Here is a 25,668-nt window from a genome sequence, read left to right as displayed (position 1 = left end):
CAAAATGGGTCAAAAGAAGGACTTGACAGGCTCAGAAAAGTCAAAAATAGTGAGATATCTTGCAGAGGGATGCAGCACTCTTAAAATTGCAAAGCTTCTGAAGCGTGATCATCGAACAATCAAGCGTTTCATTCAAAATAGTCAACAGGGTCGCAAGAAGCGTGTGGAAAAACCAAGGCGCAAAAAACCTGCCCATGAACTGAGAAAAGTCAAGCATGCAGCTGCCAAGATGCCACTTGCCACCAGTTTGGCCATATTTCAGAGCTGCAACATCACTGGAGTGCCCAAAAGCACAAGGTGTGCAATACTCAGAGACATGGCCAAGGTAAGAAAGGCTGAAAGACGACCACCACTGAACAAGACACACAAGCTGAAACGTCAAGACTGGGCCAAGAAATATCTCAAGACTGATTTTTCTAAGGTTTTATGGACTGATGAAATGAGAGTGAGTCTTGATGGGCCAGATGGATGGGCCCGTGGCTGGATTGGTAAAGGGCAGAGAGCTCCAGTCCGACTCAGACGCCAGCAAGGTGGAGGTGGAGTACTGGTTTGGGCTGGTATCATCAAAGATGAGCTTGTGGGGCCTTTTCGGGTTGAGGATGGAGTCAAGCTCAACTCCCAGTCCTACTGCCAGTTTCTGGAAGACACCTTCTTCAAGCAGTGGTACAGGAAGAAGTCTGCATCCTTCAAGAAAAACATGATTTTCATGCAGGACAATGCTCCATCACACGCGTCCAAGTACTCCACAGCGTGGCTGGCAAGAAAGGGTATAAAAGAAGAAAATCTAATGACATGGCCTCCTTGTTCACCTGATCTGAACCCCATTGAGAACCTGTGGTCCATCATCAAATGTGAGATTTACAAGGAGGGAAAACAGTACACCTCTCTGAACAGTGTCTGGGAGGCTGTGGTTGCTGCTGCACGCAATGTTGATGGTGAACAGATCAAAACACTGACAGAATCCATGGATGGCAGGCTTTTGAGTGTCCTTGCAAAGAAAGGTGGCTATATTGGTCACTGATTTGTTTTTGTTTTGTTTTTGAATGTCAGAAATGTATATTTGTGAATGTTGAGATGTTATATTGGTTTCACTGGTAAAAATAAATAATTGAAATGGGTATATATTTGTTTTTTGTTAAGTTGCCTAATAATTATGCACAGTAATAGTCACCTGCACACACAGATATCCCCCTAAAATAGCTAAAACTAAAAACAAACTAAAAACTACTTCCAAAAATATTCAGCTTTGATATTAATGAGTTTTTTGGGTTCATTGAGAACATGGTTGTTGTTCAATAATAAAATTAATCCTCAAAAATACAACTTGCCTAATAATTCTGCACTCCCTGTAGTTTATTTTCATGCTATGATCAATACATATGACGCGTTTCGACCCTGACACAGGCACAACAGCACAGTGGCACTTTTTTCTGGCACCCTACGAATAAATTACGGAGGCTCCAGAAGATCTGTACCTGCAGAAAAATTTCAGGGATGGTAGATTTCTACAGTTGTTCTATTAGGGCGCATTTACCTAATATGAGCGAAACTGCTGCTCAGGACCTTCCTCTATTACCTCATGGTACCAAAGGACGGACCCAGTGTGGCTTAGACAACCTGAAACTACAACTCAAGGCAAAGACATTTATGATGAGATTTTTACATCAGCCTTCTTCTGGCTCAAACTGATCTATACAGCAAGAAGGAACAGTAACACAGTGTACAGAAACCATCATTGTACTGGAGTGTTTATTAGTACTTTATATCATGATATACATGTAGACCACCATGGCTCCTACTAATGCCTATACTGTCAGCTGTGTAGGGTCCAGGAACCCTAGTTGTATTATGCCATATCCCTAGACTTGTCACATCCTTGAAGTTAAGAAGCAACCATCACCACTGATGGCAGCATAGCCATTAATACAAAATGGCTGCTTCTGTATGAGCTTAAATATTTCACGGACACATTTTGGTCTCTGGCTTCAGCGTTTAGACGTCAAGGTGAGTGTGGACGAGACTCTGAAGATCTGAGGAAGCATATTGCTCAGCTGGTAAAACATTTCTTCTGAGATGTTCTGGAGATATAGAAGTTTATAGTCAAAAACAAACAATATTGAGGTCCATTTGTGATCTTAAAATGGTAAGATTTCAAAGGTTATTGCAGAAATAGCAAAAATATTTAATAATTAATCTTTCAATACATTGTACTGGGGTTCCAAGCTCTGTTTCTCTCATACTGCAGTTCTGCTTGTTCAGATCGGTTGCTATGGATTAGCAGAACCCCACCATACACTCACTAGGAAATCTGCTTTCAATTAAAAGACTTGTATCATCAAGACAGCCCCTTTATAAATAGCAGTCGGCCTGGGGACCAGCTGTTACCCTTAGGGGAGGCCGCCTCAGGTCAAAATGTAGTATTATATGCTATGCCATTCAAATGTAATACATAAACAAATGAGGTATGCCAGACAGAGTGACCAATGGAGAGGGTCATCAGTGTGTGGGGGTCTTCTATTACCTACATATGCCCCAATAGGCATAAGCAAAGATGATGTCATAATTTGATAAACTCTTTAAATAATCAATGCTTAGGGCTGTATCACACCAATAGATTCAGATAGCCAATGACACACAGATCTTTTGTTATACACACCAACTATTGGTCTGATTGGACAGATATTGGTCAGATAATCTGTTGGTGTAACACAGCCCTCCCTCTTTAATTCTACCCAATGCTCTTGTGACCTTGATGGCGCTGTAAAGAGAGATCACAAAGGGACTACTGCTATATGTAATGCAAATATCATTCAACCGCTATAAACCACTAGCTTGCAGTGTTCAATGATTTATTCTTTTATTTCCTGTTATTTATAGAACGCCAGAATAATCTGTAAATCACTGATAGTTGCTGTGTGGTCCAAGGGGAGGGGCTTAAATGTCCTGAATTTAGCTTTTTACATTTTGGCAAGTATGATATATCTACTGCCCGCAATCTAGTCTGTTAGAAGGTAATGGAAGCAGTGGTTATGTGAGGGCACACATCGCGAACATGCTCCGGACAGCCCAGACAGTCCACCAGTAGAGAGGATCGTTTGGTCCATCATTCAGATACAGGTGGCATCTTCATTACGTACCCCTATAATACCGGTGTCTTCTTATGTAACACAAGGGTCTTTGGGCCCCCTCAGGCACCTGTGCCCGGTAGCGACTGCTACCTCTGCACCCCCTATAGCTATGCCCCTGGTGCTAGCTAATCACAATGTTCAAAAATTTCTCAACACAAGCTGAATCATGCCTGTGGGGGGCGCTATGATAGCTGACACATGTAGAGCCAAAAGTCATGGAGGAGGAGGTAACATGATTATGTCACTTGACTGTTGATCATATGGACAAGCTCGTTGGCGTCTATCCTGATATGTCAGGATATAATGGGTGAAGTGACAAATTTGCCTACACGCCAATTGTTCTTATCACGGTAATAGTATATTTTTGAAGTGGAGTTTTGACTAACTGTCCTCACTTATACCTCGGGGGTCTGACCACTCAGAATGTGAAAGAAGGGTTAGAGCTTCCCCCCCCCCTGTAAGAATACGTGTCATTGTGTCACACGGCTCTGAATGACTCTTCCTGTTAATATAGATGATCCCACTAAACAAAGACATAGAGGCACATTCTGAGTGAGAGGTTTTCCTTTTCATTTTCGTCAACATGTCGCCTGCACATAATTTAATGACTGCCGTGGGAACAAATAGGACCAGTCCCACCAAGTCAAACGCCAGACCTTTATGTGGAGGAAAATGGCCATCAAGACACTGAACAAATGCTTATTGTATAAAAATATAATGATCAGAGGACAAATAAGACGTGACATGCTGGGGCCAGTCATGAAGGGTTCGCTGCTTCAGCCGAATGCAGCAAACCCTGTATGGCAGCTTGTGACCATGAGAAGTCGGGAGATTTTCCAAGATGTATGATTTTTTTAGTTGGTTTAAAAGAATGAGGGAAGACCCTATGCCTGCAGCAATGCCACTGCTGCATCCTGACGACATCCTGGCCGTGTGCCACCTTGTTATAGGAACATTATACAGAGCCAAATCACCATCTTCATCGATGCACACATAGCTGTGAACATTCATTAATAGCATCTTGGATCCACACAGCATCCCTCTAGGCAGGGGCGTAGCACTATGGTATTGCTGGCCCCGCCTACCTCTGTTGTCCCGCCTTCTGTCAATTTGGACTCGCCTACAACATGAGGTTACTTTCCAGGGCCACTTTAAGTTCCCAGTCTGCCCCTGAGATCACCCGATGAATACGCAAAAGGTCCATTCACCGAGTGAAATTGCTGTTCATGCGCAAACCTAAATCGCTGTTTCTGGACAGCAGATTGTGTTGTGTGAACAAGGATCTGCTGCTCAGAAACGGTATAGAATCTGTATCAGGAGCAGTAACCATCACTCGTCCACATACAGTGGAGAAGATTGCTGCTTGCAACGTCCCTTCACAATAATTGCCTGTTATACAGGTGAAACTCGAAAAATTTGAATATCGTGCAAAAGTTCATTTATTTCAGTAATGCAACTTAAAACAGGGCTCGACAAATCCCAGGCGCCAGGTCGCCATGGCGATCAGGAATTTGGTCCTGGCGCTTGGGTATTTGTCAGCCCATTTTCAATGGTGCACAGGCAACGGGTGCGGAGCGCCGGAGGGGGGCCCGTTCTGTCCGGAGGCAGCAGGAGTGGAGATGAGCGCCTCCAATGTGGAAGCACTCATCTCCATATTCATCTGTATTGCCGTCCTCAGGACAGCGATATATATACTGGCACAATATGAACGATATATATACTGGCACAATATGGGGGGCACTATGGAGAAGAGGGGAAGCACTATGGTGGCCCTATATACTGGCACAACATGGGGGGGCACTATGGAGAAGAGGGGAAGCACTATGGTGGCCCTATATACTGGCACAACATGGGGGGGCACTATGGAGAAGAGGGGAAGCACTATGGGGGCCCTATATACTGGCACATTATGGGGGGCACTATGGAGAAGAGGGGAAGGAGCACTATGGGGGCATCTACTGGGGGCCATATGTACTGGCATGCATTATTGGGGGGGCGTGGAGCACTATGGGGGAATCTACTGGGGGCTTTATGACACAGCTCCGCCTGGCTCCTAACTTTTTTAGCTGGCTCCTAGACTCCAAGGAAATTTGTCAAGCCCTGACTTAAAAGGAGAAACTAACATATGAGATAGACTCATTACATGCAAAGCGAGATACACTGTCTGTCCCAAAAAAAAGTCGCCACCAAAAAAGCCTTTAGCTTTGATTACGGCATGGATTCGCTGTGGCATTGTTTCGATAAGCTTCTGCAATGTCACAAGATTTATTTCCATCCAGTGTTGCATACATTTTTCACCAAGATCTTGCATTGATGATGGTAGAGTTTGACTGCTGCACAAAGCCTTCTCCAGCACATCCCAAAGATTCTACAATGGTGGTGGCCAATCCATGTGTGAAAATGATGTCTCCTACTCCCTGAACCACTCTTTCACAATTTGAGCCCGATGAACCCTGGCATTGTCATCTTGGAATATGCCCGTGCCATCAGGGAAGAAAAAATCCATTGATGGAATAACCTGGTCATTCAGTATGTTCAGGTAGTCAGCTGACCTCATTCTTGGAGCACATATTGTTGCTGAACCTAGACCTGACCAACTGCAGCAACCCCAGATCATAGCACTGCCCCCACAGGCTTGTACAGTAGGCACTAGGCATGATGGGTGCATCACTTCATCTGCCTCTCTTCTTACCCTGATGCGCCCATCACTCTGGAACAGGGTAAATCTGGACTCATCAGACCATATGACCTTCTTCCATTGCTCCAGAGTCCAATATTTATGCTCCCTAGTAAATTGAAGCCTTTTTTTCTGGTTTGCCTCACTGATTAGTGGTTTTCTTACGGGTACACAGCTGTTCAGTCCCAATCCCTTGAGTTCCCTTCGCATTGTGCGTGTGGAAATGCTCTTACTTTCACTATTAAACATAGCCCTGAGTTCTACTGTTGTTTTTCTTCGATTTGATTTCACCAAACGTTTAAGTGATCGCCGATCATGATCATTCAGAATTTTTCTTAACCCAGTTTTAGTAGTTTCTGCAATCTCCTTAGATGTTTTCTTTGCTTGATGCATGACAATGATTTGACCCTTCTCAAACAGACTAACATCTTTTCCACGACCACGAGATGTGTCTTTCGACATGGTTGTTTAAGAAAGGAGAGGCAACTCATTGCACCAGTTGGGGTTAAATAACTTATTGCCAGCTGAAAGATAATCGCCCATGCAGTAATTATCCAATAGGAGGCTCATACCTATTTGCTTAGTTAAATCCAGGTGGGGACTTTTTTTTTTGACAGACAGTGTATTTCAAACCTTTATTTGTTATAATTTGGATGATTATGGATTACAGCTTAAGAAACCCCAATGTCTCAATTTTGAAGTACCCTTTGCTCAGGGGGTATGGATTAATTAGCTGACTAGAGTGTGACATTTTGACCCTAGAATATTGAACCTTTTCACAATATTCTAATTTTAAGCTGCATTAATGCAATTCCTTTTAAATTGCATTACTGAAATAAATGGACTTTTGCACGATATTCAAATTTTTCGAGTTTCACCTGTATATGCGACTTAACACTTTATCAAAACCAGTGTTTTGTTGGTCACACCCTTTCCCCCCCTGTGCCATGCCACTTTTGGAAAAGTGGCGAGGTTGGCGTAGAAAAAAAGCACTTGCGATTTTTTTTTTTAAAGTTACATTTAAAAAGTCACAAACACACAGCTTGTGACTTTTTAAAGCCACTTTTCTGGCACAAGGGAGATGATAAATCTCCCCTTTACGCTGAAGCTGCTTTTGAAGGTGTTACCAGCTTTTACCTTTGATAGCCTGCCCCTAGGATAGGAGCTCAGTGTATGATCAGAGAGGGTTAGACACCAGGCACCCATACCAGTCAGCAGAAGAAAGGATCTGCAGCGCTATGGACATTCACTACAGTACCGCCACAGGATGCGTCCATGAGATTGGTGTCTGATATTGCAGCTCAGCCCTATTGACTTGAATGGGACTGAGCTGCAGTACCAGACACCACCACAAAAACCCAGACAGCAAAGTACATGCAGTAAAGAGGCTGCAACACCTTTCTTCTGCAGATCTGAATGGCATCCAGGGGTCAAACCCTCTGATCGTACACTGATGTCCTATCCAAGGGCAAATATATTAAAAGGTAAAAGCTTGAAACTCCTTTAAAAGTAACAGGCCATGTGCCTACAGATCCTGATTATACCCTACTCTTTTACCTGCTTATACAGTTGTGTTCAAAATAATAGCAGTGTGTTTACAAAAGTGAATAAAGCTCAAAATCCTTCTAATAGCTTTTATTTCCATACACACAAATGCATTGGGAACACTACACATTCTATTCCAAATCAAAACATGAAGAAAAATATATCAAATTTGTGTTGTTCCTCTAAAGAAATTGAAGAAAAGTGAATATCCGACTGTTCAAAAAATAGCAGTGTTTGCATTCTTCTTTACAAACTCAAACATTCACTATATAAACTGAAAAATGTCTGAAGATTTTGCTTTCCTTTGAATCACTTTACTACTATTTAGTTGTATGACCACTGTTTCTGAGAACTGCTGTACATCTGTGTAGCATGGAGTCAACCAACTTCTGGCCCCTGTGAACAGGTATTCCAACCCAGGATGATTGGACTACATTCCACAGTTCTTCTCTATTTCTAGGTTTTGCCTCAGAAACTGCATTTTTTATGTCACCCCACAAGTTTTCTATTGGATTAATATCCGGGGATTGGGCTGGCCACTCCATAACGTCAATCTTGTTGGTCTGGAACCAAGATGTTGCACGTTTACTGGTGTGTTTGGGGTCGTTGTTTTGTTGGAACACCCATTTCAAGGGCATTTCCTCTTCAGCATAAGGCACCATGACCTCTTCAAGTATTCTGATGTATTCAAACTGATCCATGATCCCTGGTATGCGATAAATAGGCCCAACACCTTAGTATGAGAAACATCCCCATATCATGATGCTTGTGCCACCATGCTTTACAGTCTTCACAGTGTACTGTGGCTTGAATTCAGTGTTTGGGGGTCGTCTGACAAACTGTCTCCGGCCACTAGACCCAAAAAGAACAATCTTACTTTCATCAGTCCACAAAATGTCTTTTTAGGCCAGTCAATGTGCTCTTTGGCAAATTGTAACCTCTTCAGCACATCTTTTTTTCAACAGTGGGACTTTGCGGGAACTTCTTGCAGATAGCTTGGCTTCACATAGGCGTCTTCTAATTGTAACAGCACTCACAGGTAACTTTAGACCTTCTTTGATCTTCCTGGAGCTGATTGTTGGCTAAGTCCTTGCCATTTTGGCTATTCTTCTATCCATTCGAATGGTAGTTTTTCGCTTTCTTCCACGTCTTACCGCTTTTGGTTGCCATTTTAAAGCATTTGCGATCATTTGAGCTGAGCAGCCTATCATTTTCTGCACTTCTTTATATGTTTCCCCTCTCCAATCAACTTTTTAATCAAGGTACGCTGTTCTTCTGAACAATGTCTGGAATGACCCATTTTCCTCAGGATTTCAGAGAGAAATGCACTGTAACCAGCATGTACAACATTTGCTGCCTTCCTTCCTTAAATAAGGGCAATAATTGCCACCTGTTTTTCAAAGAATGAATGACCTCACTCATTGAACTCCACACTGCTATCATTTTGAACATGCCCCTTTCAATAAGTGATTGAATTACAGAGAATCAGCAGCATGCATGTCATGACTGCAAATCAACCTATGTAGTGTATGCGATTTTTTTCCCCGTGAGAGATTTTATATTGGTAAAACTTACAGACCTCTATATGTGCGATTTAGAGAACACAAAAGATTGATTGTAACAGGTATCGGTGCCATGCGCCTCATAGAACATATCAAAGATGTGCATCAAGGTAACAAAGAGGTGTTGAAATGTGCAGGCATCGAGAGGGTTAATCTACCTGTGAGAGGTGGAGACAGGAAACGTATTTTGTTGCAGAGAGAGGCCGAATGGATAATTAAAACCGATGCTATGGGAGGATTAGGTTTTAATGATAAGAACGATCTTGCTGTCTTTGTATTATTTTTATTTGTTTGTAGAGGTGATCCGTAGTTATGATTGATAAACCTGTCTATCTATGACGTGCGGGGAGGAGGCAGGTATTTATGACGCTCCCCTTCCACGTCATAGTGGGCTTGACATAGTGCGATTTTAGCGCGAAACGGCTGTTGCCTGACTTTGCTGCAATTGTGACCAGCATCCGCGGTGTTTTAACCTGTAATAAAGCTACGATTTGTGAAGATTCGGTGAGTGCTCCTTTTTTCCTCTATTTTTTATGTGGATGCATGTCATGACTGTTGGGTTTCTATTACTCTACTACACCTGCTAGTAAATTCTTTGCCATGTAGAAATATAATTTCTACCAAAAACAGTGATTGATCAGGTTAGTGATGTCTGACTGCTATTATATTGAACACAACTGTAAATTTCCCAGGTCGGATCTCCACGACTATATAGCCATCAGGGGCTCTCCTCATATATTTTCTAAAACACCAACTCACCTGAGGAACAAGAAACTGCACTGTCCTCGAAACACCCCCATCCCAGGAAACCATTTCCATCATAAAACCTACAAAAAGAAAAATAAATTACAGATATTACATAATAAATGGGAGATACTGGTTATACGGCTTACACCCTCTAAAGTTGGCTGTGTACAAGTACTGCATAGCTTCATGCTTCTGGGCTCCAATGCCAGATCTGTAACAGCACCCCAACACTTGCCATATTGGCATCTTTTATATGGCAGAGGGGCTATTGAGCCCGGCTACTGCTACCTCTGCACCCCCTATAGAAACGTCCCTGTCATCACCCCTGAGATGACTAAGGGTCCACATACTAGCAAGATGGCAGCATCAGGAGCAAGGAATGTTAGGTATCAATGTCTTCACACTACGGATCGGCAAATCTGGGGACGCTCACTGCTGGGGGCTTTAACATTATTATACAGTATGTGTATCTACTGTATAATATTTGGCTCTCCTGCTCTTGCAAAACTACAACTTCCAGTACACACTAAGAGCCAATTGCTGGGAGTCATAGCTGTGTGTCCCGGTCATTACTACAGATAACCGCAGCTGACCAGTAAGGAACCCGACTACCAGCATGGCTTCAACAGTGGTCATTACCCAGCTTTCCCAGACACCTGAAAGCCAAGTGTTCCTGGTTATGATATATCCCCGATACGTAAATAGGCAGAAGTTCCATTCAGGAGACTGGTAAAGCTGGGAAGCAACTCTTGTGGCGATTGTGTATGTTTTCACCTAGCTTTTTAAAAAACGGATTAAAGGACTTTTAATCATAAAGAACCTCAAATAAACAAACAGACCCTATATTAAAAAAAAAAAAAAAAAAAAAAAGCATAACCCACCCTATAAAATTGGGGTACAATCATCAGCACACTGTCACAGCCTCATTTGACCTGGCTGTACACACAAACAACTTGCCGTCTACAGGAAAGCTGGAGGAGCCAGTGGTGCGGCCAGAATCCCACTGCTGACCGCGCTGCTTACGTGAGGTTAATTAAAGAGATTTTGAGGAAACCTTTCCAATTTTTTTTCCCTTGAGCCAGGACATGATTTCTGTCGTCATAAAATATGTCTGGATTGTAGACAGGAACAATGGGATCCAGAGACGTGTTTACTATGAGGTCGCACCATAGAAATTCACACGTTATGTTACCTTTCACACACTTAAACACCAGCTCGGCTCTCTTCAGGCACCATGGTATAGTCATTTCCTAAAGAGACAGAAGAAATGCCGTCAGGAAGTGCTCATTATTCTTATTAGGTGATGAGGTGGCGTGTGTGTACGTGTGATTGTGCAAGTGATTTACAGAATAATATAGAGACCCCTCGTCCTCTGCACAGCGTCACTGTAGAACATTTATGGGTAAACAGGTAGGATCTTCTGCAATTATTGCAAATGACATAGAACTTCTATTTCCATGGATCACAAGTGTATGCAGTATTACAATGCAAGAGCTATGATAACTATACTGTAACTCTACATTACATGCACTGTGTGTCCATTGCCTGACCAGGACAGGTCACTGTGTACATACATTACTTATGCTGTACTGATCCTGAGTTACATTGTGCATTATACTTCAGAGCTGTACTCATAATTCAGCTGGTGGAGTCACTGTGCACATGCAGTTTCTCACAAAAGTGAGTACACCCCTCAAATTTTTGTAAATATTTTATTCTATCTTTTCATGGGACAACACTGAAGATCTGACACTTTGATATAATGTAAAGTAGTCAGTGTACAGCTTGTATAACTGTACATTTGGTGTGCCCTCAACATAACTCAACACAGCCATTAATGTCTAAACCACTGGCAACAAAACTGAGTACACCCCTAAGTGAAAATGGCCAAATTGTGCCCAAAGTGTCAGTATTTTGTGTGGCCACCATTATTTTCCAGCACTGCCTTAACTCTCTTGGGCATGGAGTTCACTAGAGCTTCCCAGGTTGCCACTGGAATCCTCTTCCACTCCTCCATGACAACATCATGAAGCTGGTGGATGTTAGAGACCCTGCGCTCCTCCACCTGCCGTTTGAGGATGCCCCACAGATGCTCAATAGGTTTAGGTCTGGAGACATGCTTGGCCAGTCCAGCACCTTTCTTTAACAAGGCAGAGGTCATCTTGGAAGTGTGTGTGGGGTCATTATCATGTTGGAATACTGCCCTGCGGCCCAGTTTCCGAAGGGAGGGGATCATGCTCTGCTTCAATATGTCACAGTACATGTTGGCATTCATGGTTCCCTCAATGAACTGTAGCTCCCCACAGCCGGCAGCACTCATGTAGTCCCAAACTATGAGACCATGCTTGACAGTAGACAAAACACACTTGTCTTTGTACTTCTCACCTGGTTACCGCCACACACGCTTGACACCATCTGAACCAAATACGTTTATCTTGGTCTCATCAGACCACAGGAGATGGTTCCAGTAATCCATATCCTTAGTCTGCTTGTCTTCAACAAACTGTTTGCGGGCTTTCTTGTGCATCATTTTTAGAAGAGGCTTCCTTCTGGGACGACAACCATGTAGACCAATCTAATACAGTGTGCAGCGTATGGTCTGAGCACTGATAGGCTGACCCCCCACCCCTCTAACCTCTGCAGTAATCCTGGCAGCACTCATACTTTTTTCTTGAGAAGGCAACCCCTGGATATAACACTGAGCATGTGGACTCAACTTCTTTGGTCGACCATGGCGAGGCAGTTCTAAATGGAACATATCTTGTTAAACCGCTGTATGGTCTTGGCCACCGTGCTGCAGCTCAATTTCAGGGTGTTGACAATCTTCCTATAGCCTCGGCCATCTTTATGTAGAGAAACAATTCTTTTTTTCAGATCCTAAGAGAGTTCTATGCCATGAGGTGCCATGTTGAACTTCCAGTGACCAGTGTGAGAGAGTGATAACACCAAATTTAACACACCTGCTCCCCATTCACAACTGAGACCTTGTAACACTAACGAGTCACAGGACACCGGGGAGGGAAAATGGCTAATTAGGCACAATTTGGCCATTTTCACTTAGGGGTGTACTCACTTTCATTGTCAGTGGTTTAGACATTAATGGCTGTGTTGAGTTATTTTGAGGGCACACCAAATGTACAGTTATACAAGCTGTACACTGACTACTTTACATTGTATCAAAGTGTCAGATCTTCAGTGTTGTCCCATGATAAGATATAATAAAATATTGACAAAAATGTGAGAGGTGTACTAACTTTTGTGAGATAATGTACATTACTTATCCTGTACTGATCCTGAATTATATCCTGTATTATACTCCAGAGCTGCACTCACTATTCTGCTGCTGGAGTCACTGTGTACATACATTACATCACTTATCCTGTACAGATCCTGAATTATATCCTGTATTATATTCCAGAGCTTTACTCCCTATTCTGCTGCTGGAGTGACTATGTACATACATTACTTATCCTGGACTGATCCTGAACTACATCCTGTATTATACTCCAGAGCTGTAATCACTATTCTGCTGCTTGAGTGACTGTGTAGATACATTACTTATCCTGTATCGATACTTAACTGCCTCCTGTATTATGCTCCAGAGCCTTACTCCCTATTCTGCTGCTGGAGTGACTATGTACATACATTACTTATCGTGTACTGATCCTGAGTTACATCCTGTATTATACTCCAGAGCTGCACCCACTATTCTGCTGGTGCAGTCACTGTGCACATACATTACTTTTCCTCTATTGATCAAGATTTACATCCTGTATTATACTCCAGTGCTACACTCACTATACTGCTTGTGGAGTCACTGTGTATATACATTAAATTGTATATCCTGATTCCTGAGTTACATCCTGTATTGTACTCCAGAGCTGCACCCACTATTCTGCTGCTGGAGTTACTGTGTACATACATTCATTTGTTTATCCTGTACTGATCCTAAATTATATCCTGTATTATACTCCAGAGCTGTACTTACTATTCTGCTGGTGGAGTCACTGTGCACATACATTATTCATGCTGTACTGATCCTGAGTTACATCCTGTCTTGTACTCCAGAGCTGCACTCACTATTCAGCTGGTGGAGTCACTGTGTACATACATTACTTATCCTGTACTGATCCTAAGTTACATCCTGTATTATACTCCAGAGCTGCACTCACTATTCTGCTGGTTGAGTCACTGTGTACATACATTATTCATCTTGTACTGATCCTAAGTTACATCCTGTATTATACTCCAGAGCTCCACTCACTATTCTGCTGGTTGAGTCACTGTGTACATAAATTATTCATCCTGTTTTGATATGCAGTATGTTTGTATTTGCTAAAAATGCATGTGAAGGTATCCTAATGCACATATTAAAAGACTTCTCACAGTAGGCCTCATTTATGAAAAATATAGCATTGTCAGTCTTAGCAACCAATCAGAGCTCAGCTTTAATTACTAAAAAGTGCTCTGCAAAAATGAAAGCTGCAGGGTGATTGGTCACTATGAGCGGCAAGGAGAGTTCTGTCTATTAGAAAGTTTTGATAAATGAGTTTCAGTGGGGCAGATGTACTAATACTGTCTAAAAACAAGACAATGTAAACTCAGTCTAAAACTGTCCTGGATTTATCACAGCTGCTGATGTTGGAAGATAAATCGGTCACATCTTTAGAGTGTCTACTCTAAGCTTATGCCACCTATAAGGATGTCCGTTTTTTGTTGTTGCTTAAATTGCGCCAAAAGTCTGGCACAAGTAGTGAATCTGCTCCATTGTTCTTGCGCATTGCTGTATCATATATCAGTAATATTTTATATTTGCCCTAAAAAAAGTGATTTAATAGGACAAATAATTGGCTATATGTTCACCAGAATCAGTCACTGTTTGCACTAGCTAATAGAAAAGGGATCCCGAACAGAGGACCCCCTCAATGACGACCATATGCCCTATGACAGTGATGGTGAACCTTTTAGAGACCAAGTGCCCAAACTGCAACCCAAAACCCACTTATTTATCGCAAACAGCCACCGCGGCAATTTAACCTGAATACCAATATAATATATCTTCCATCTACTTTAATGTTTAGCTATAATAGCCTGCCTACATTCAGCACACTGCCTGTGCCGTTCATAGTCCGCCCTGCGCTGATGAATGGCAGGGAAAGTCTAAGGCATACTTGTACACCATAGACTTTTTCCAGGGTGCTGGTGCCCACGGAGAGGGCTCAGAGTGCCGCCTCTGGCACCCGTGCCATAGGTTCGCCACCACTGCCCTATGAGTATATAGGTCCTGATGAGACAACCCCTTTAATAATGACTATTCCTCAGAGCTGGGTCATTTCTGGCTATTGCTGTATCTATGGTGGCTTTTACTCCAATCTTCTGCCCTATGGCTCCTAATATAATGACATATGTAGGATGAAGCTCCATACTGGTAACATCTTTACATAATCTCTGTGGATAGCTCTTTAAAAGCCAATTTAGGCTAAATAACTGCTTCGAGAAGCCCTGGAGGCCTAGAGACCCATAATTCTGTGAGCTGGGCATCATCATAATTTATCTGCCTACACGGAGCACGTTCTTACATTTTATGCTGTCAACAGGAGCGTAGGCGTCTGACAGTGGTTTCAGCCCTGTGTTTTGGATAATGATCACAACCCATCTCCTAAAACTAAAAAGAACAGTCCTTTGTATTTTTTTTTTTTCTCATTCGTGTACTTGTACTTAGGTCATCTGTCAAGGTAAGTAAGTTCACTTACAACTATTTAAAGGGCCCTGTCATCAGAACCCTCTAAAGTAGAGCCTCTAGCAGATGTCCTAGCCTGGTCCGTGTCCTTGGCAGTCTTCCACCCCTTTCTCCAAACAACTATATGAGGAGGGGGACCAGAATCAGGACGTCATTTTCTCATAATAAGGCTGGCCATTGTAGTTCCTGGCTGTAGATAACAAGGGGTGAGGTCCATGTCCCCCATTTTAAAGGGAACCTGTCACACTAAAAATGCAGTGCAATCTGGTATAGCTTTGTGGGAAGCGATTCAGAATAAACTGTATTCTGTTCATTGAAATTCCTACTGTTTCTATGCTGAGGAGTCTAGTCTTTCCTGTATTACTGTGCATAGTGGTGAGGCGGTTGTCAGTGACTGAGTTGGCCCGCCCACTGGACTCCTAAGCCCAGAACGGAGACAGAATTTAAATGAGTGAATAAAAAGCTTTACTGAATCGTTTCCTACAAAACTATACATCAATCCGCTCCGCTCCTCCAGCTCTATAATATGGTGCCTGCAGCTCAGACACTGACAGGTTCCCTTTAAAGGGGAAGTATCGTTCAAGATTGCACTGCATTTTCATGATGACAGATTCGCTTTAAGTCAAAAAGGGTCACGTGAATATAACAGATATCTTATGCACTAGGTGGGATCATTTTCTTGAATTTCATCTGAGTATTTACATCAAAATTCCTCCTCATCAATATTAATCAGAGGCTCCACCCCTGCTCAATAAATAATTTATCGGCTTCCTCTACATGCTGACAGCTGAAACATGGCTATAACAGTGAGAATATGTATCATTCCACTGAATATGTATGCACATTGGTGCTCCTTAAAGGGAATGTTCATGTATTAATTTTAGTTTAATAATAGTAAAAAGTGCTGCACCTATTATTTTAAAAAACCTTCCAGAGGGTGGCCTTCTTGCAGATACACACTTCCTGTAGTGTCTGTACAGGCAGTGCTTCAGGGTGTGTGTGCCTTACGGCCTCCAGGAAGGAGCATAGACCCTCCCACAGAAGAGACAGAGAGTAGCTGCATATAGAGCGCTATCTGCGTATAAAATATAGGTTTCATGCAGTACAGAGGAGCTGCCATTAACTCACATTCCCTATAATGAGATGACTCTGCTTATACTCTCCCCATCTATACAGCAAAGCTGGCAAATGAGCTGCAGTGTGAAAACTGGCTTATTTTAATTTTTTTGTTTATAGTAAAAAATAAAATAAAAACATCATCAAAATGTTTAAAAAAAAAACACCAAGTTGTCCATTTATTCCTATATTTCTAGGAGGAATAACATGGAAACGGCATTATGAAGAGTTCTAAGAAAAAAATGCTCCAGAAACATTATTTCATTGGGGAATACAATCTCTTTAAGGAGATTAGAATGATCGTGATTATTTGTATGGTCTTTGCTAGGCATCTTCACATCTACTTAAAGGGATATTCCAATAACTAAATGTTATCCCCTACCCACTGGAGTAGTCTGGTCTGACTGCTGGGATACCCACCGATCCCGAGGATAATGTAACCCTGCCACTCCATTCATTTTATAGGGGACTGCCAAAGATAGCCGAGTACAGCTCCCATCTACCTTCAGCAGTCCCATCAGAACAGGGGGGGGGGGGGGGGGGGATCAGCTTTGTGTCCCATAAGTCAAACCCCCTCCAGTTAGTCATCCCCTATCTTGTGGATAGGAAATAACTTTAAATTACCAGAATAGCCCTTTAAATTCTTACAAGTAACTCTGTGTTGACTCCAGAAACCTTTACATTTTCTGAACATCACCACGTTCAAGTTATGATCGTAAACCATTGAGATGTCCTACAATAGGACAGGAAGTTAAAGGTTAGTTCCGAACCCTAACATTAAATGGAGATAAAGCATTGGGACACCCTTGCCCAGGTCATGGAGTTTCTTCTGTGTAAAGCTACGTGCATGTTCACCTCCTACACATCCTTCCTTACGAAACAGTTTGGTTTCACATTTGGCATCTTCAGACTCGCGCTTCTGTTCCTACTCTGACTTTTCAGGGAAAAGTGATTTCAATTGCGGTGTCAGTGGTCAAGTGAGGGGGACAATAAATTAAACAGGTCCATTCCATATGCTGCTAGAAACACTGCTGCTTGCTTTATGACACCCTGTAATAGAAGGCTTCTCTGCTTGCGTGATGTAAATATCAAGTTCGGCCACAAAAGAACACTCGCAGCAGTCAACAATTAAGGAACCAATTATCACCTCATTACAAGTTAATTAAAAGGAAGAATGTACTCAAAATAAGTTGGATTTAATCAATTCTTAATTAAGTGGAAGGGTTTCTATAGATGTTTGGCAATTACCATACAGACGTTGCCTACAAGCAATGACATTGTGGAGTCTTATAAGCAATCCTGAAAAAGTGGGGGCTACCTAAAGGATTGTCCATAGATATCCTGTTTCCTCTCTGCAGTTAAAGGGGTTATTTCTCCAGCGTAATAGGGGGTCAGAGTGGAGGTCTTACACGTGGGTCTTCACTTTACATTCTGGCAGTGAGCAATATTAATTTGAATGCTCTATACCCAAGCATGTAATACTTATCCTGCACTTTCCGCTGGGAGTGGCTGTCTCTCATAATACAGGAATGATGAGAAAAGGTTTTCTCAGGGATAGAACTCGTCCCCGTCCCCCCCCCACACACACACACATGGGGGAGATATGCATTGGATTTTATTACGCAAGGAGGCCAGGTGGATATTGCGACCGGGAGCCATGAGCCAATTAGGCCTGAATGACAAAAATGATTTAAGTGTGTTTATAGAGTTTAATGTGTGTGTATTTGGTTGTGGGTTTGTAATTAGGGATGAGCGAACCCGTGGGAGTTCGGGTTCGCCCTGAACTTCAGGTCAAAGTTTGGGTTCGGGACCCGAACTTGACCCCGAACCCGGAGCCCATTAAAGTCAATGGGGACCTGAACTTAACTTTATTATTTTCCGTTATAACATGGTTAAGACAGAATGCTAAATAGAATGGCCATTGAGGGGTTAAAAATAATATTAAAAAAACCTCACCTTATCCACTTGATCACGCAACCGGTATCCTCTTCTTTCTTCTTTATGCAGGACCTGCAAAAGGACCTGCGATGACATCACTGCGCTCACCACGTGGTGAGGTCATCGCAGGTCCTGCTGAATGAAGTTAGAAGGACCTGTGGGGAGCGCGGTGACATCATCGCAGGTCCTTTTGCAGGTCCCGCAGAGGATACCGGCTGCGCGATTAAGTGGATGAGGTGAGTTTTTTTAAAATAATTTTTAACCACTCAATGGCCATTTTATTTAGCATTCTGTCTTAAGAATGCTATTATTTTCCGTTATAACTATGTTATAATGGAAAATAATAAAATCACCCGAACACCGAACCCGAACTTCAGTGAAAAAGTCCGGATTCGGGTTCACTCAACCCCATTTGTAATGTCTGTATATGTCCACTTGCCGGATGTGTACATGGTTTCTAAGATGATTCTGTGGGTGGACATAAAAGAGTAGGAGACACAGTGCGTCGTGACATAGGGGCCTGAAGAAGCGCGAAACGGCCGTTGCTGTTTACTTGCATATGCTTGTCTGATGAATGTCCGCCCCCACCCCCTGTATGCCTTTTATGCAATAAAAGGTGAAGATCGTTGAAGATGCTGGTGAATGCCGTCTCTGATTTCTTATCTTCGTTTACATGTTTGAAATGAACTGGACGAGGAGACAGAGCACCGTATACAGCTAAGAACAGGAGCCGATTACAGATGACATTGTCTTATTACTTTTAAGGATACATGATAGCAGTGCCATCACTAGAGACTTTTCCTATATTTATCGATGATAAGAAAATGCCTTTAAAGAAAGTGACAGCAAGAAAACATATCTCCTGTCCAGAGGCATAACTTAAAGGGAACCTGTCACCGGGATTTTGTGTATAGAGCTGAGGACATGGGTTGCTAGATGGCCGCTAGCACATCTGCAATTCTCAGTCCCCATAGCTCTGTGTGCTTTTATTGTGTAAAAAAAACGATTTCCTACATATGCAAATTAACCTGAGATGAGTCCTGTCTCTGAGATGAGTCACGTACAGGACTCATCTCAGGTTAATTTGCATATGTATCAAATCGTTTTTTTCCCACAATAAAAGCACACAGAGCTATGGGGACTGGGTATTGAAGATGTGCTAGCGGCCATTTAGTAACCCATGTCCTCAGCTCTATACCCAAAATCCTGGTGACAGGTTCCCTTTAAATAGCCTCTGTCAGCATAATCAACCCTATTAAACCAGGCATAATGCCTGGTGGGGTTGATCGTTCTGATTAAAACGATGCCTTTCTTTTGCCTGTATGTTAAACAGCTGCAGAGATATCTGTGTTTTTATTCATATGCAAATGCACATGTTAGAGCACCAGGGGAGGGGGCGGGCCTGAATCCTTGGAGCACAGTTTTTTTTAACACCCCTGTGCTCTGCACACTCCGTCTCCCCTTGATTGACATGGCTAGACATAGGCATGCTGAGGTCAGAGCTGTGTTCTAGCATGTTTATATCATATACACTACTTACTATAGCTTTACCATGTTGAGAATAGAGGTTTTCTATACTTAGAAAGCTAATACATTTTCCTTTTTTATTCACAGGCATAATATATAATTATAAAGATAAAAGTAATATACATTAGCTTTCCAAGTATAGAAAAACACCATTCTCAATACTATAATCTTTTAACCTGGAGGTAAGTGGTCAGCCTTGCATGTAGATGTCCCAGGTTCAAATCCCAGGAGAGACTTCATTTTTTTCTTCATTTTTATTCTCCCTCATTTAACCCAAAATAAAAGGCTATAGCTTTACTATATTGAGAATAGAGGTTTTCTATGCTTAGAAAGCGAAAACATATTGCCGATTTATTCACAGGCACAATATATGATTATAAAGACAACAGTAATATGTATTAGCCTTCTAAGTATAGAAAATCTTTATTCTCAATATAGTAATACTTTTTATTATGGCTTAAATGAGGGAGAAAAAAAATAACTAAAGAAAATCTAGAGGTCTCTCCTGTGATTTGAACCTCGGACATCTACATGCAAGGCTAACAACTTACCTCGAGGCTACAGTCTTATCTGGAATATGTGGTTTAGTTCTGGGCACCAATCCATAGAAAGCATACACTGGAGCTGGAAGAGTACAAAGAAGAGCAACTAATCTGATAAGGGTCTTAGTTATGAGGAAAGATTAAAAGAAGTACATTTATTTAGTCTTGAGAAGAGACGGGGGACATGATTAACCTATACAAATACAAATCAGATCGGTGGGGGTCAGACAATCAGCATGCTCACAGATCAGCGGTTCCTTGCAGCTTCCAGAACCAGAAGCAACACTTTGAACAGAGTCAGAAGCAAAGCGCCATTCAAAGAGTAGTGGCAATGCAGCTCAGCTCCCAGCCAAGTGAACTGTGGCATCAACCCAGCACAGCTGGGTTGGGCTGTACAAAAAAAATGGTGAAAAGCTGTTCCATGTAAAATCCCCTCAAAAGGCAAGGGGGTACCTCCCCAGTCTGGAGAAGAAAAAGTTCAATCTTCAGAGGCGTCAAAGCTTCTTTACTGTAAGAACTGTAAATCTGTTGAATAGTCTACCTCAGGACGTGGCCACAACAGGAATGGTGGGTAGTTTAAAAAAGGGCTTAGATGAATTCTTAAAGGTAAATAACATTAATGCCTATGAAAATGTGTAGAAACCTGGATCTCACTCCCCTTTTCTAAAATTCACCCCCCCACCTATCCCTTTGTTGAACTGAACGTATGTCTTTTTTCAACTGTATTAACTATCTAACTATACTTAGAAGGCTAATACATATTACTGTCGTATTTATATTGTGCCTGTGAATAAACCAGTAATGTTTTAGCTTTCTAAGCATAGAAAACCTCTATTCTCAACATGGTAAGGTTCTTCAATGTACTCATTTGCATCTTAACAAAAATTAAGATATCTGTGCAGCTGTTTAACACACAGACGAAAGAAAGGTATTGTTTTAATCAGCATGATTAATCCTATTAAACCAGGCATACTGGTTTAATAGGATTTATCATGTTAAGAGAGACTCTTTAAAGGGGTTTTCCAGGTTAATGACATTGATGACCTATTCTCAGGATAGGCCATCAATATCAGATCAGTGAAGGTGCGACACGGACACTTCAACCAATCAGCTGTTCCCTGCATCCACCGGCCCTGGAACTAACACTTTAAATGAAGTCAGAAGCACAGCTCAGATCAAAGTATAGCAGCTGTGCTGGATTGATGCCACAATTCACTTGGATGGGAACTGAGCTGCATGGCCAATACCCTTTGAATGGCGCTTTGCTTCTGACTCTGTTCAAAGTGTTGCTTCTGGTTCTGGAAGCTTTTCACCATTTTTTTGTACAGCCCAACCCAGCTGTGCTGGGTTGATGCCACAGTTCACTTGGCTGGGAGCTGAGCTGCATTGCCACTACTCTTTGAATGGCGCTTTGCTTCTGACTCTGTTCAAAGTGTTGCTTCTGGTTCTGGAAGCTGCAAGGAACAGCTGATCTGTGGGCATGCTGATTGTCTGACCCCTACCGATCTGATATTGATGACTTATCTTGGGGCATCAATATCATTAAGGCCACGTTCACATCTCCAGTGAACGTTTCCGGCATACTGTTCTGGCAGAGAACAGCCTGCCAGATTTCCCTGGATCCGGAATTCTCCAGATCACCGCCAGATCCCTATTGACAATAATGGAGTGTCAGGTTTCGGCTGACTAAAAGCCGTTGCATGCCGAACTTTTTGGTCCGGCCGACAGCTGGCATTTGTGCCTGATCAGGCAGCCAGATCCTCTTGCTGCAGATGCGAACGTGCCTACGCTGCAAAACCCCTTCATTGCTCCTGGGCTCCTAAATAAAATCTGCAACAGGATCCCCGTGTCACAGACGTTCCCGTGGCAGGTACCAGGAGATTGGAGAGACTGGCAACTCCTGGGTTAAATTGACAAGTTCACTGTGGATCTTATTGTGTCTGTGTTTTGGTGAATGCCACCACACCCCTTGCTTCAGGTTTTTGCTTGTTGGTAAATTACCTTTCCCATAAGTAGCAGCTTCTCACTCTTGGAGGTGCAGTTTACAGATTTTCTTCCTGCCTTCTAATTAGCTGGTCTGTTGTACTCTGTGGTGCTTTTCGAGTTGCCAGTTTTCTACTTTCAGATAAGTCTTTTCTTTTCCTATTGTTTTGGGTTTGTTATATTCCCTGTTTGTATCTGGGCTTGAGACAGAGACTTCCATTCGTCCATCTGGGGAGGAATAGGTTGTCTCTGGTCCTAACCTCATTCCGGGGCCTTATAGGGATATAAGGGCCTAGGTATCCAGCATATGAATATTCCTACCTTCAAGGTCTATTCATATTGATAGGTAGTTAGGGCCCGGATTAGGGTTGTTTAGGAGGTGACCTGTTCCTTCCCTAGTTTACAGGCCCAGTTACTGTTCCCTCCTGTGTTTAGTGTGGAGTTTTTCCCCCACACTGATCATGACACCCTGCATACCATGTGCCATTTATGATACGGTACTATTGTCTTTTTATCTAAAGATAAGCCAAGGTTCTGAAAAACCCATTTAAGGGCTCTTTCACACCTGCGTTCTTGTCTTCCGGCATAGAGTTCCGTCGTCGGGGCTCTATGCCGGAAGAATCCTGATCAGGATTATCCCAATGCATTCTGAATGGAGTGAAATCCGTTCAGGATGCATCAGGATGTCTTCAGTTCCGGAACGGAACGTTTTTTGGCCGGAGAAAATACCGCAGCATGCTGCGCTTTTTGCTCCGGCCAAAAATCCGGAACACTTGCCGCAATGCCGGATCCGGAATTAATGCCCATTGAAAGGCATTGATCCGGATCCGGCCTTAAGCTAAACGTCGTTTCGGCGCATTGCCGGAGCCGACATTTAGCTTTTTCTGAATGGTTACCATGGCTGCCGGGACGCTAAAGTCCTGGCAGCCATGGTAAAGTGTAGCGGGGAGCAGCATACTTACCGTCCGTGCGGCTCCCGGGGCGCTCCAGAGTGACGTCAGGGCGCCCCAAGCGCATGGATCATGTGATCGCATTGGACACGTCATCCATGCGCTTGGGGCGCTCTGACGTCATTCTGGAGCGCCCCGGTAGCCGCACGGACGGTAAGTATACCGCTCCCCCGCTCCCCGCTCCTACTATGGCAACCAGGACTTTAATAGCGTCCTGGGTGCCATTATGCCATAGTAACACTGAAAGCATTTTGAAGACGGTTCCGTCTTCAAATGCTTTCAGTACACTTGCGTTTTTCCGGATCCGGAGTGTAATTCCGGCAAGTGGAGTACATGCCGGATCCGGACAACGCAAGTGTGAAAGAGCCCTAAGCAGGACATATACATGAGATCTTTGGGATCTCCTAACAAACTGATGTCTCAAGGGCCCTTTACAAGGCCCAAGAACTCACCAGATAATCGCTAACAAGCATTCGTAGGAACGCTTGTTAGCAATTATCTGGCGGTGTAAAGGTGCCGCCGATTACCAGATGAACGAGCGAAGCGCTTGTTGGTTGGGTAATTGAATAGTTTGTGTAGGCACCTAAATCTTTGTTTGCTGGCAGCAGCTCGTGTTGACTAAACACGCTCTGCTGCCAGCAAACGACGAGTCTTTACGGGAAAGAGCAATGGCATTAGCGATTGCTCCCCCCCAATACTGTGGAGGAGATTGCTGCATACAGACATGGTTGCTTTCTTTCAGATACCGAGCCACAATTCTGCTTGGGTTGTGTCATGTATTACAACTGAGCTCTATGCAAGTGAATGGGGCTGAGCTGCAATAGCTTACATGACCTGCAGACAGGTGTAGCGATGGAAGCACAGACACAATGCCACAGTCTCTGCTTCTAGTGAAAGATATAATAGAACCTGTGAGAAGTAGCTGTGCACATACTCAGAGGAGTACATAGAAATGAGGAGGCTTCATAGCAATCATGAGGCCCCCTCATGGTGTACGTTCACCCCGTCACGCGGTGTGAAGGGCAGGGCTGTAAAGCCACAGGTGTATGGATAGAAGGTATAGCTCCAGCCTATCTGGTACATACGCCCTGGCTCTTACCTCAGACATTTCATGGACAAGGAGCAGAGGGATATTGATAGTAGTGATATCGTGGGTACAGCACACCTTCAGGATGTTTCTCAAACCCATAATTGCGGGATCGCGGGCGGTTATATTGCCGCTTCTTACATTATCGTCCACACAGAGGTGAAAAACCACATGAGTTTCAGAGAGGTTGGAGTGCCTGGACACATAAAATTCCCCTGGAAGACAATGCAGTTTTAAAAAGGCTCAGTGACAACCACTAAGATATCTAAAGAAAGCTGCCGTCACGTCACTAGATGATGGAATATAAAATTACCATAGAAGAGCCGTATACTCAACAGACATTTTCCTCATAGAAACTGATATTGTGTTTAGCTGCTGTGGCTTTGAAAAATTATATTATTTTACCAAGATTATACCACAGCACTATATGGGCAATGGAAACCTATGCTGTGGTAGCCATTTAGATGGTTTTATTCACAGAGCAATAACTAGAAATCTCTGGATGCATCCTGCTGTGATGTCAGTGACAGTGCTTGTCTAAGGTTGACACTAGGGGGAGCTCACTGCATACAGATTTATACAGCACCCATTAAATTCAATACAAATACATTTGTGGTGAGCTTCCCCTAGTGGTGGCAAAAGACAGCCACATTCTTACCATTTAAAGGGAACCTGTCATGGGGATTTAAGCCAGGATCTTCTGAGTCAGAAAAAGTAGTTTGACTGCTGTATTCTAATGCATGTAAGGAGTCAAGGGCAAGGACTCTTTGAAAAAGTCATACTGTTCAGTCCCACTCCTGGCTAGATTTATGTCCCTCAGGCCAGGTACATCATCTCAACCTACCTCCAAGGGATCTGGGCGCATGTGTTCACTTTATATGTACTTGATGCTGCTGGAGGTGGCTTGTGATGACATACCTGGCCTGTAGGACATCAATCAAGCCAGGATGGGAACTCACCAGCATGACTCTTCCAAGGAGGGGCTCCTCCCCCATGACTCCTGACATGCATTAGAATATAGCACTCAAACAAGTCTTTTTCGGACTTATGCCCAATTGCTCAGAAGATGAAAGGGCACCATTGTTAAATTGTCATTGTCAGGTTGGTGGCAGTTTGGAGGCCTAAA

General features: G+C 43.0%; 1 protein-coding gene across 1 annotated transcript in view; it reads right to left on the bottom strand.

The window, feature by feature from the left end:
- Positions 1-1,721: 1,721 nt before the first annotated feature.
- The window catches only part of C1H12orf4 (chromosome 1 C12orf4 homolog), a 74,837-nt gene continuing 50,890 nt past the window's right edge, over positions 1,722-25,668 (bottom strand). Inside the window, exons 11-14 of the mRNA XM_040439241.1 lie at positions 24,555-24,757; positions 10,852-10,909; positions 9,672-9,739; positions 1,722-2,078 (exon numbers count right to left, since the gene is read on the bottom strand). Of these exons, the coding sequence (XP_040295175.1) occupies positions 1,986-2,078; positions 9,672-9,739; positions 10,852-10,909; positions 24,555-24,757 (422 nt within the window). The 3' untranslated portion in view covers positions 1,722-1,985. The remainder of the gene's footprint in view (positions 2,079-9,671; positions 9,740-10,851; positions 10,910-24,554; positions 24,758-25,668) is intronic.

This window comes from Bufo bufo, chromosome 1, assembly GCF_905171765.1.
Source record: "Bufo bufo chromosome 1, aBufBuf1.1, whole genome shotgun sequence".
Classification (NCBI taxonomy): Eukaryota; Metazoa; Chordata; class Amphibia; order Anura; family Bufonidae; genus Bufo; species Bufo bufo.
This window is presented reverse-complemented; position numbering and strand designations above follow the sequence as displayed.